This window comes from Peromyscus maniculatus, chromosome 2 (genome assembly GCF_049852395.1).
Source record: "Peromyscus maniculatus bairdii isolate BWxNUB_F1_BW_parent chromosome 2, HU_Pman_BW_mat_3.1, whole genome shotgun sequence".
Classification (NCBI taxonomy): domain Eukaryota; kingdom Metazoa; phylum Chordata; class Mammalia; order Rodentia; family Cricetidae; genus Peromyscus; species Peromyscus maniculatus.
In genome coordinates this window covers 172,948,205-172,959,738 of record NC_134853.1, presented here as the reverse complement: position 1 = coordinate 172,959,738, position 11,534 = coordinate 172,948,205, and the positions used below count along the sequence as shown (strand labels likewise).

The 11,534-nt window shown below is 44.3% G+C and overlaps 1 protein-coding gene across 11 annotated transcripts in view; it reads right to left on the bottom strand.

Moving 5' to 3' along the window:
• The window catches only part of Slc35e2b (solute carrier family 35 member E2B), a 35,527-nt gene continuing 23,993 nt past the window's right edge, over positions 1-11,534 (bottom strand). For all 11 annotated transcript variants that reach the window (XM_042272311.2, XM_076565873.1, XM_042272309.2 and 8 more), the window contains 4 exons: positions 10,199-10,252; positions 9,613-9,685; positions 7,057-7,202; positions 1-4,683 (listed from right to left, as the gene is read on the bottom strand). In XM_042272311.2, the coding sequence (XP_042128245.1) occupies positions 4,446-4,683; positions 7,057-7,202; positions 9,613-9,685; positions 10,199-10,252 (511 nt within the window). In that variant the 3' untranslated portion in view covers positions 1-4,445. The remainder of the gene's footprint in view (positions 4,684-7,056; positions 7,203-9,612; positions 9,686-10,198; positions 10,253-11,534) is intronic.

Here is an 11,534-nt window from a genome sequence, read left to right as displayed (position 1 = left end):
TACATATTTCACATTTATTTTCTTTTACAAGAACTATTGGTGGCTTGGATAAAAGGGATGAGGAGGCTTTCACAATACCAATTTATTACATGACTCACTGAATTATTTAACAGAATTCTAGGAGGCATTAATATAATCACTGAAATACTGAAATAGGTTAAATACAAAACATTTTATACATTTTATGATGCATTTTAGTTCCCTCATTGTTTGGTGCAAAACAAATATGACTTGGCTTTGATGTAGACAATTACCAAGATAGTATCAAGTTTCTTTTGATGTGGGACTTACCACCTTAAACTATGGCCTTTTCCAAAGTGCCAACACTGCTTGAACAAATAGAGATTCACAACAATCTTCAAATCCAGACATTACAAATGAATTTAATGCAGTTTGAGTCCCAGAAATGGAATCTAAAGACAAAGCAAAGAGGAACCACACACACACACACACACAATCTGCCAATTGGATTGGTTTCAAACTAAACTGGAACATGGATCCAACACCCACCTAACTCAAGATTCGAGCCCCCAAGAAAACTGGAAAACATACTCAGGAGAAACCGAAGTTAAAACCTACTATACTCTGAATTGTAGATGGTACTGTCTGTCCATAATTAGCATGACCTTAAGGTTCTGTTGTAATTCATGCAGACAGCCAAGACATTTATCAACTAAGAAAACAGACTGGGGGTATAGCTCAGACAAGAGCAAGAGCATTCCTAGTATTCCTGAAGCCCTGAGTTCTAGCCCTAACCAAAAACAAAACAAAACAAAACAAAAACAAAAACAAACAAACAAACAAAAAAAAACAGGGAGAGGAAGAGGCCCTCATAGGTAGGCCATATATTTCTGTGTTGAGGGAAAAACAGCAGTTTCTCAGGGGCAAGAGAATTGAAAAAACCAGGGGTGGTGACTCATGCTTGTAATGTCAGTACTAAGAAGGCTCAAGTAGAAGGATGTAGAGTTCAAGGATTACAAGGACAATATGGCTTACGAAGAGAAACTCAACTCAGAACTGGCATGGTTTCACATCTCTAGTAACACCTCTGTTTACTCTTTTCCAATGTTAGGAAATGCTTGCAGGTTCTAGACGTCACTCGGAGAGTGAATGCATTTACAGTCTCCACTGAGCAAGGTGGTATCTAGAAAGCAGGGTCACAGAGGAGCCAGGTGGTGTCTATAGAGAGCAGGTTACAGCAGAGCAAGGTGGTGGTGTACAGAGCAGGTCACTGAGCCACTTGTGTTGTGAAGCTTTAAAGGAACAAAGTTTACTTGACTGATTCCCTGGTGTAGCTTTTATTGTCTTTCATCTCCTCTGATTCATTGTTTCTACGTTTCTCAAATTAGAAACACATTTTGGATTGCACAAAGTACTCTCAACTTCCCAGGCAGACAGTTATGGTGCTGATATGCAAGAAATTACAAAGATCAGAAAAAAATGTTTTTTTTGTTGTTTTGAAACAGGGTTGCAATATGTAGCCAAAATTGGTCTTGAAATCACTATGTAGCCTAATGCCTCCTCAGGACTATGATTACAGTCAGTGCCACCACGCCCAACTTTAAAAACAAACAAAACAAAACATCTTCTGTGGTTTTTAGTGGTGTAAGTTTTGGGGGTTTGTTGTCTCCCCTTCATCCCTTTATCCCATGTGTGCTGCTGGGGACCAACCCAAGGGCCTCACAATGCATAACAGTGATGTACCACTAAGCTACACCCCAAAGCCATGGAAGTTTTGCGCGCGCACACGTGTGGACACATGGGTATGTATGTGCATGGGAGTACAGATGCCCAAAGAAGCTAGAGGCATCAAAATCCCTAAAGGTGGAGTTCCAGGCACTTGTGAGGCACCTTACATGTGTTTGGGGAACTGAACATGGGTCCTCAGCAAGGGTACTACTAGTTCTTAACCATTCTTAACCAGTAAGTCATCTCTCCAGCCCCTAGAAGTGTTTTGAAATTAGAAATCTGTATATTTCTTCTTCTTCTTTTTTCGGAGACAGGGTTTCTCTGTGTAATTTTGGTGCCTGTCCTGGATCTCAAGCTGTAGACCAGGCTGGCCTTGAACTCACAGAGATCCACCTAGCTCTGCCTCCCAAGTGCTGGGATTAAAGGTGTGCACCACCACTCAGCTTCCAGAAATCTATATATTTTGCGCCGGGTGGTGGCAGCGGCGGTGGCTGCTGTGCGCACGCCTTTAATCCCAGCACTCGGGAGGCAGAGGCAGGTGGATCTCTGTGAGATCGAGGCCAGCCTGGGCTATAAAGTAAGTTCCAGGACAGGCTCCAAAGCTACACAGAGAAACCCTGTCTCAAAAAACCAAAAATAAAATAAAATAAAATAAAAAAAATCTATATGGTGTAGTGAGTAAGCAGATGGCTGGCTCAGAAGGTCCATCCAGTGTTCTGTTTAAACTGACCAGACAATGACACAGACACAGGAAAAAGTAAAGACACCTGGTGTTGATATTTCTACATGTACATCAGCAACAATTCTTAAGAACATAGAATTCTATAAAAGTACTCAAAGTTAATAAAAAATATTGTGACAGTATGGTCATAACAAATGGCCAAGCAGGGTCCTTCCAGGACTCTCGATCCATGCCTGTCCTGGAGATGCTGGAAGAAGTGGCCATGTGTGGCAATGATGTAGATGGAATGTAAACTGGACAGGGTACTGGTGCTGGCTTTAGTACAGATTCTATGATCCTTCTGCCTATGATGAGGACAAGTCTCAAAGGAGCTTTACAATAAATTGCTTTAAGAAAATCTTTGTTTCTGTTTCTAGTCCACAAACTTAGAAAACCAAAGCAGGCTGAGAGGCTGGTGAAGTTGGGGAGGGGTAGACAGAGCATGTCACCGTGGGCCATTTCCTAATTCCACATGGGACACAGAGACAGAAATTCCAAATACTACTCAGAAACCAGTCTTTTGGGGCTCTCAGCATAATTAGTCAAGGTCTGTAGGAAGGCCAGAGGGATCCATCATCTACCCTCCATTGGACCTTTATTTTGGGAAAGGCAAAGAGGAAGGAACCAGAAAGCTGGGCAAAGTCAAACGAGAGAACACCTGCACAGTGGTGCTGACCTTACACAGCTCAGGGAGAACACACCTAGCCTGTGTCCAGAATACAAGTCAGCGTTACAGCTTTAACAGGTGGCTTGTAGATATAAAGGCCTCATTTTGATCCATCATCATAGCAGACTTTTTCAAGTAAATAAACTTTTTATTGCTCTTTTTCGCCTCAATCTATCTCATATTTTCCAGGCAAGAAGCCCAACGTGGAAATCAGTGAGCCACCATGGGCACTGCAGATGTACCGCAGAGACGAGAAGTGAGACTTGGAACAAGAAGTGCCAGTGGCTAAGGCTCGTAAGTCTCAGAGTTTGGGTCAATGGAGAGAGAAAGATTGGCTGGCCATGGATTGCACCATACATTAGATCCCACAAAATGATAAGGTAGAAGAACCTCAGCATCTCATGCCGCCCAAGCCTCCACTACTCAGACACCTTGAGCTCTGACACTAGTGACCCTGGGAGGAGGGACAGGCTCTGGGCACCTGGTGGCTCAGGAAGTGACACATATGATCCCTGGGAAGAGGCTGCTATGTACATAGACTCATTCACCTTACATGCAGACACTCCAGAAGCTTTTACAGGTGCCTGCTTTGTTAAAAAGCAGTGTCACTTTAAATGCAACATAACCTGTAAACACTCAAAGTCTCTGCTACACTTTCCTACTATCCATCTTGAAGGGGAATCGTGCGGGGTGGTCAACTATGTCATTTGGAACAGCCTGCTTCACATTCATCATACCCAAGATGGAAAAGAACTCCTGGGCACCTGTTCTAATTAGAGATCTGTCGCCTACTTCCCAGAGTTGGAGAAATGACCAAAAGGGTAGCAGAAACATGAGACAGCAAACCTGGAGTGGGGTAGATCAGTGTAACACAGGCCCAAAGGAGAGACTCTCCCTTCACACAAGCACTGTCCCTCTGTGGAAGGAGACACTTGTCTGCCGCTCTGGTTTCCCAGGGTTCTGTGGCTCCATGCTAGAGTCATTGGCATCTGAGATTTCTGTTTCACAGAGGGTCAGGAACCAGGAGGCTTCAGTGCCGGTGGTGGTGGTGGGTATAACCAAGTTGAGGTCTCCTGGATGGCATCAAGTAGAGAGCAATTCATGTTGGTACTGGAACCTGTGCTTAATGCACAGTTGGCCCACTGAGTCATTGGCCCATTTGCAGCCTGGGCAGCGTGCCAGTGTAGCTGCAGGCCATATGCTTCCTCCTGCAGGGCTCTGTCAGGCAGAAGCTCATCCCCAAATTCCTCACCTCATGTCGAGTGAGGAGCAAGAGACCTGACCATGTAGTCTGCCTCTCTATTCCAGCATAGAGTGCAGGAGGACAGTCTAGGCCTGGTTTCCAGGGGACACAGCATCAGAACGAGCTCAGTGGTGCTGTCTAGAGTCCTGGGGAACCAGCGACTCTGTGTCACCCTCTGGGGCCCGGCTAGTGGCTGTGGCCAGACTCTGCATGGTCTCCTGCTGATACTGCCTGGCCTTGTTGTAGAGCAAGACACCCACTGTGACAAGGATGGTGCCGATGGCAGACAGGCTGGTGATTTTGTTGCCGAAAACGATGATGCTGAGCCAGATAGACAAGGCGTGCTTCACAGTGCTGGCGACACTATAGCAACAGAGCGGAGAAAACAGTTAGGCTCTGGGTTCACACCCACACAGAGTAGAGCATGCTGTTGGCAGTGACTGGCAAATGTCTCACCGCTGTGTCCTCCATCCAGGGTCTTGGCCCCAAGGACGGGGCCAAGGGTTGGGAGCACTAGGGGTTTTGCTTGCAACTTTGTTCTTTTGTTTCTCAGGTTTATTCTTTTTAATGAAAACTGTCAAAACAGGGGCTGAAGAAATGACTCAGTGGGTAAGAGCAGCAACTGCTCTTCCAGAGAACTTGGGTTTGGTTCCCAGCACGGATGATGGCTCACAACTGTCTATAACTCCAGTCCCAGGGAATCCAATGCCCTCTTCTGGCCTCCATGGGCTCCAAGCATGCCCATGAAGTACACATATACATGTAGACAAAACACCCGTACATATTAAATAAATAAATTAGAAGGAAAACCTCAAACAGAGAAGTGGTGAAACACTATGGTATATCCCCATCACTTGGACTGGATGAATGGCATTTTGTCATCTTTGCTTGAACTTTCTTTCTTTTTTCCTTCATCATATAGATGAGGCTGGCTTTGAACTACCAATGCTGCCTCTGCCTGAGTACTGGGATTATAAATATGCATTATCACACCCACTTTTGCCTTAGTTATTTTTCCCTTATTAAAAACATTTTATTTATTATTTCACTTTTTGTGTGAGTGTTTTGCCTGCATGTCTATATATGAACCATGTGCATACTTGGTGCTCACAGAAGACGGGGGCATTAGATCCCCTGGAATGAAGTTATGGATGGCTGTGAATCACCATGTGGGTCTGGGAATAAAACCCAGGTCTTCTGTAAGAGAAACAAGTGCTCTAAACCTCTAAGCCATCTTTCCAGGTCCTTGTCTTAGTTTTTTGAGACAAGGTCTTGCTACATGCCCTAGGCTGGCCTTGAACTTGCAGTGGTCCTCCTGCATTAGTCTCTTGAATACTGGGATTACACACGTGTGCTACAACACCTGTCTATTATTTATTTGAACTAAAATGTTTATTGTAGTCTGTGTGTGTGTACCTGAGAGCATGTATACGCACCACGTATGTGCAGTGCACCACATAGGTTGGATCCCTGGAAGTGGAGTTACACATGGTTGTGAGCTGCCATGTGGGTGCTCTGAACTGAACCCTGGTCCTCTTTAAGAACCACTCAGTCAATTTCCAGCTCCTGAACTGAAATATTTTAAAGTCACCTGGAGATATTGTGGTGTGTCTGTTTTGGGAGTGTGGGGAGGGAGAGTTCTCACCATGGGTCCTACGCTTGCCTCTATTCTCATGCCTCAAACTTCTAAGTACTGTGCCACCACTCCCTGCAACACTGGGATATTTTGCCCCTAAATACTTCAGCTTGCTCTTTATTAAAAGAATGAGACAAACATCATGTATGCTGTCAAAATCTTTACAGACCTGAGGGGAAAAAATAACCCTAAGATGCTATAATTTCTTAAGTGAAAATGGCCCCATGCACACATTATGACCCAGTAGAAACAGTTAATATGAAATACATTAAAATGCCTGGACTTTTGTTCTGTTGGGCTGGGAGTATGGATAACTTAATTTTTATGCTTTTCGGCCTGCTTGAACTTTCTATGATGAGATTAATAGGCTCTAAGGGTTAGACATGTCTGGAGTAAATCAACCACAGACAGAAATATTTGGGGAAAAAACCTCTTTTTTTTTTTTTGGATTTTTCGAGACAGGGTTTCTCTGTGTAGCTTTGCGCCTTTCCTGGAACTCACTTGGTAGCCCAGGCTGGCCTCAAACTCACAAAGATCCGCCTGGCTCTGCCTCCCGAGTGCTGGGATTAAAGGCGTGCGCCACCACGCCCGGCTGAAAAAACCTCTTTTTTCCTTGCTATTACTCCCTAAAAGTACAAGTCTGTACAAACAGGCAGTGATGAGGCAGTCATGTGGTTGGGTTTACAACCAATGAGAAGGCAGAACAGAAAGTCTATATAAAGACAAAAACACAGGAAGTAGGTCTCTTGGCTGAAGAGGTTAGCTGCAGCAGACGGGTAAGGCTCTTAGCTCTGATCTCTTGGCTTTCTTCTTTGCATTGGTTCTGTGTTTCTTATTTAATAAGACGGTTGGTTACATCTACACACCTCAAACAGATTAATATTTAGACAATGTTGACAGCTCTCTTCTATATAAGAAAAATATCCAAAGAATCTCCGAAAAATTTCTGCAACAAAGATTTCTAGGAAAAGGTTCCCTGAATATCAATTTCATACAGTGGTGATACAAAATATCAAAGAAACCATAATGTGCCACCATCTGTTACTACAGAAGAGAACCTCAACCTTCTTCCATGTCTCCTGAAAAAACATTCCACTCACCTGAAAGTCACAGGGGAGATCTTTCCCATAAGGGCATATGCAGTGACACTCTGAAGGTGAAACAAGGCGCCATCTGTCAGCAGCAGCAGCACGAGGTCCTGGCTGTAGCTGAAGCTCTTCCCACTCCTGCCAATCACTGGGACATCCTATGGCCAAAACAAAAGGACATGCTTCAGGCCTGTGTCTCCCTGCTGTGTCTGGCCTGCCATCACTGCTGAGAAGATGTGATTTCACTGGTGCCCAGTAATTGAAGAGCAGTAACACTCAGCTCTGAATGCCTCTTTGCTAGAGAGCACTCTACCACATTTATCAAGACTGGGCTAGGCAGGGTACTACATGCCTATAATCCCAGCATTTAGGAAGTCGAGACAGGAGGATCTGGACTGTCTGAGATAAACAGCAAATTTGAGCCCAACCTGGGTTAATTTTGATCTTATCTCAAAAGTTGGGGGAGGTGCTGGGGAAACACACTTGGAATACAAGTATAAAAGCTTTTAGCCGGGCGGTGGTGGGGCACGCTTTTAATCCCAGCACTCGGGAGGCAGAGCCTGGCGGATATCTGTGAGTTCGAGGCCAGAATGGGCTACAGAGTGAGTTTCAGGACAAGCAGGACTGTTCAACAGAGAAATTCTGTCTCCAAAAACCAAAAACAAGGGGCTGGAGAGATGGCTCAGAGGTTAAGAGCACCGACTGTTCTTCCAGAGGTCCTGAGTTCAATTCCTAGCAACCACATGGTGGCTCACTACCATCTGTAATGAGATCTGGCGCCCTCTTCTGTATACATAATAAATAAATAAATCTTTAAAAAAAAACAAAAAACAAAACAAAACAAAAAAAAAACTCAGTCAGATCCCCAGAACATATATATAGCTAAACACGGTAGTACATATATGTAATCTTATCGCTCCTGTGGTGATATTGTGTTCCCCAATATATTGTACCCCCTAATAAATTTATCTGGGGTCAGAGAACAGAGAACAGCCACTAGACAGACATAGAGGCCAGAAAATGGTGGCACACACACCTTTAATCCTAGCATTCCAAAGGCAGAGATCCATCTGGATCTCTGTGAGTTCAAAGCCACATTGGAAACAGCCAGGCATGGTGACTCACACCTTTAATCCCCAGGAAGTGATAGCAGGAAGCAGAAAAATATTTAAGTTGTGAAAACGAGGAAATAGGCCTGGTTAAGCTTTTAGGCTTTTGAGTAGCAGTTCAGCTGAGATCCATTTGGATATGAGGACACAGAGGCTTCCAGTCTGAGGAAACAAGATCAGCTGAGAAGTTGGCCAGATGAGGTTAGCTGTGGCTTGTTCTGTCTCTCTGATCTTCCAGCATTCACCCCAATACCTGGCCCCAGGTTTGATTTTATTAATAAGACCTTTTAAGATTCCTGCTACATGCTCCTATTACAAGATGGGAAGCAGAGACAAAGAGAATCTTCAGAAAATTGGAAGATAGCTAACTTGGCTTGCAAATAAGGTAGAAAGTAAGGACTGACTCCCAAACTTGTCCTTTGACCTCCATGTATACACTTCAGGTGTTTCACTATCTTATCAAAAATCAGATAAATAGGAACGTGTTAGGGAGGTAGAGGTGACGTTAGGTCTGCAATCCTAACACTTGGGAGACTGAGGCAAGAAGACAGCCAACAGTTCCAAAGCCAGGCTGGGCTGCATTGTGAGTTCTAGGCTAGCCTGGGCCTGCAATCTTTGCATTTGGGAGATTGAGGCTAGGATTGCCAACAATTTGAGACCAACCTGGGATATACGTTGAGTTCTAGGACAGCCTGAGCTACAAAATGAGATCCTGTTTCGATGTTTTAAACAAACAAACAAAACCCCTCAATGGTAAAGATCTTAAGAAACTGAAATTCCTGTGTGTGTACTGCTAGTGGGAACATAAAATGTTTCAACCATCCATTCCAGTTCCAAGACTAAATTCCAAAGTCATACCTCCATTTGCAAAGTGTGTCGATGTGAGAAATTTCTTTACCATGTATGAAACTGAGGGGCAAGGTAAAGTTATGGCCCACAGCATGATCACTATAGACTTCCCAGTGCAACATGTTTTAAGAAAAAGATTTACACAGACACACATTTCCATAAACGGAGGGACTCCAGGAAATGTGTTGGGAGTATATCTGTACCAAGCTCACTACATGGCAACTTATGGAAGGAGGCTGAGGGTGGGAGATCATCTCAGTTTGGTTTCAAGTATAAACCTGTGACTTAGGTGGGTGTGGGGACACATTCCTTTAATACAAGCACTCAAGAGGCTGAGGCAGGCATATCTATGCAAGTCTGAGGCTAACATGGTCTACACATCAAGTTTCAGGCCAGTCAGGGATACACAATGAGACCCTGTTTCAAAACAACAACAACAAAACGCCATTATCTGTTCTATAGTGGGCAAATACCATTTCTATAACAAAAGATAAATTAAGCAAGCCTAAAAACCCTAACACAAAACTAAAATTTAGCCACCCACCCTTCTCCTGAACTGTCAAAGGGAAACAGTAGCCCCAGTGTGGTGGGTACCAGGCTGAAAACCCACCATGAAGAAGGTCCATGCTGGAATCAGCAAGGCCACAGCAGCAGCACTGGTATAAAATTGCAGTTCCGGGGCCCTAAAGCGACAGAAAATACTTGATCATTCCCATGCTGGGGTCTAGGCTTCCACCCAGGCATTTTTAGGAAAGAAAATTCTAAAGAACCAGCAATCTAGAAATGCTTCTCCCACAATGACAAGGTTGAAAGGGCCCCCCTGATCTGAGCTGGCTGTTTAGTATTCTGCTGAGTAAGCTGGAAATCAAGTGATTTTCATTCAACTTTCACAAAGAACTGTCAAAGCCACTTAAACCAAGTGAGTTCAGGCTCCCAGGGCTCATTCAGAGCTGTAAAATGATCAAAAGTCCCGGTGGGCTTTATGACATTATATTCGATGCTGGATGTGGAAGTGCATACCTTTGATCCCAGCAGTTGTGAGGCAGAGGAAGGAGGAACTTTGCCTGGTCTGTATAGGGATGCTAGGACAGCCAGGAGTACACGGAGAGAGATTGTCTCACCACCCCCACCCCACTACTGCCACCACACCACTGCCAAAAATAGAAACTGTAAAAACTGTTACTGGAGATACTCACGAGAACCTGTATTTGTCCCCACTGAGAAGCTTTTTTGAAAAGACATTCTGCAAACTAGAACAAAAAGAAGACGTCAAACACTGAGTCAGCGAGCAAATAAGGTGGTGATGTAAGGGGCTGCAAAGGTGAACAGCCACAGGCACTTACATGCCTGAGGCCAGTCCTGTACCAGGTGTGTCCAGTCATCATCTCGCTGAGAAGCAGAACTGTACCTACTGTCTCTACAGATAAGCAGTTAGAGCCTGAATGACCAGCCATCTCAAACATCAGAGGACCACGATGGTTTTGCTCTGCACACTTTGAAAAACCCAACATGGGATGCTTAGGCAGGAAGATTAGGGAGTCCAGAGTCATCTTCAGATACATAATGAGTTTGAAGCCAGCCTGGGCTATGTGGGACCCTGACTCAAAATCACAAAAGAAGGCTGGAGAGATGGCTCAGAGGTCCCGAACACTTGTTCTTACAAGTGGACACAGGTTTGGTTCCTAGAGCTGACATGGTGGCTCTCAACCTTCCATACCCCAAGTTCTAGGAGACCCATCATCCTCGTCTGACCTCCATGGGCCTCTGAAGGTCTCAGGTGCAAAACACTCATACATATATGATAAAAATAGATCTAGCTGGGTGGTGATGTCATATGCCTTTAATCCCAGCACTCGGGAGGCAGTGGCAGGTCTGTGAGTTCAAGGACAGCCTGGTCTACATAGCTAGTTCCAGGACAGGATCCAAAGCTACACAGAGAAACCCTGTCTCAAACAAAACAAAACAAAACAGAAAACCTAAAAAAAAAAAAAAAAAAATCCTAGAAACAAACAAACAAACAAAAAATTCAATATAAGCCAAGAGTGGGTGGCATACACCCTTTATCCCAGCACTCAGCAAACAGAGGCAAGTGGGTCTCTGTAAGTTTAAGGATAGCTTGGTCTACATAGTGAGTTCTAGGACAGCCAGGGCTAAGTAGAGAGACCCTGTCTCAAAAAAACAAAATCTAAAACCAACCTAAATAAGCAAAGTAAGCAAGCAAACAAAACCAAAATAACTCCCTGGGGATGAAGTTTCCATAAATTTAGTAGCCTTAGGGTCCAGGGCTCCTATGACAAGTATATGAATCGGATTTTTTTTTTGTTTTGTTTTTTTTTCTTCAAGACAGGGTTTCTCTGTGTAGCTTTTCACCTTTCCTGGAACTCACTCTGTAGACCAGGCTGGCCTCAAACTCACAGAGATCTGCCTGTCTCTGCCTCCCGAGTGCGGGGATTAAAGGCGTGCACCATCACCGCCCAGCTATGAATCAGATTTTTAAGCCAGACTTATGAACAGACACACCACAGGGAAAAC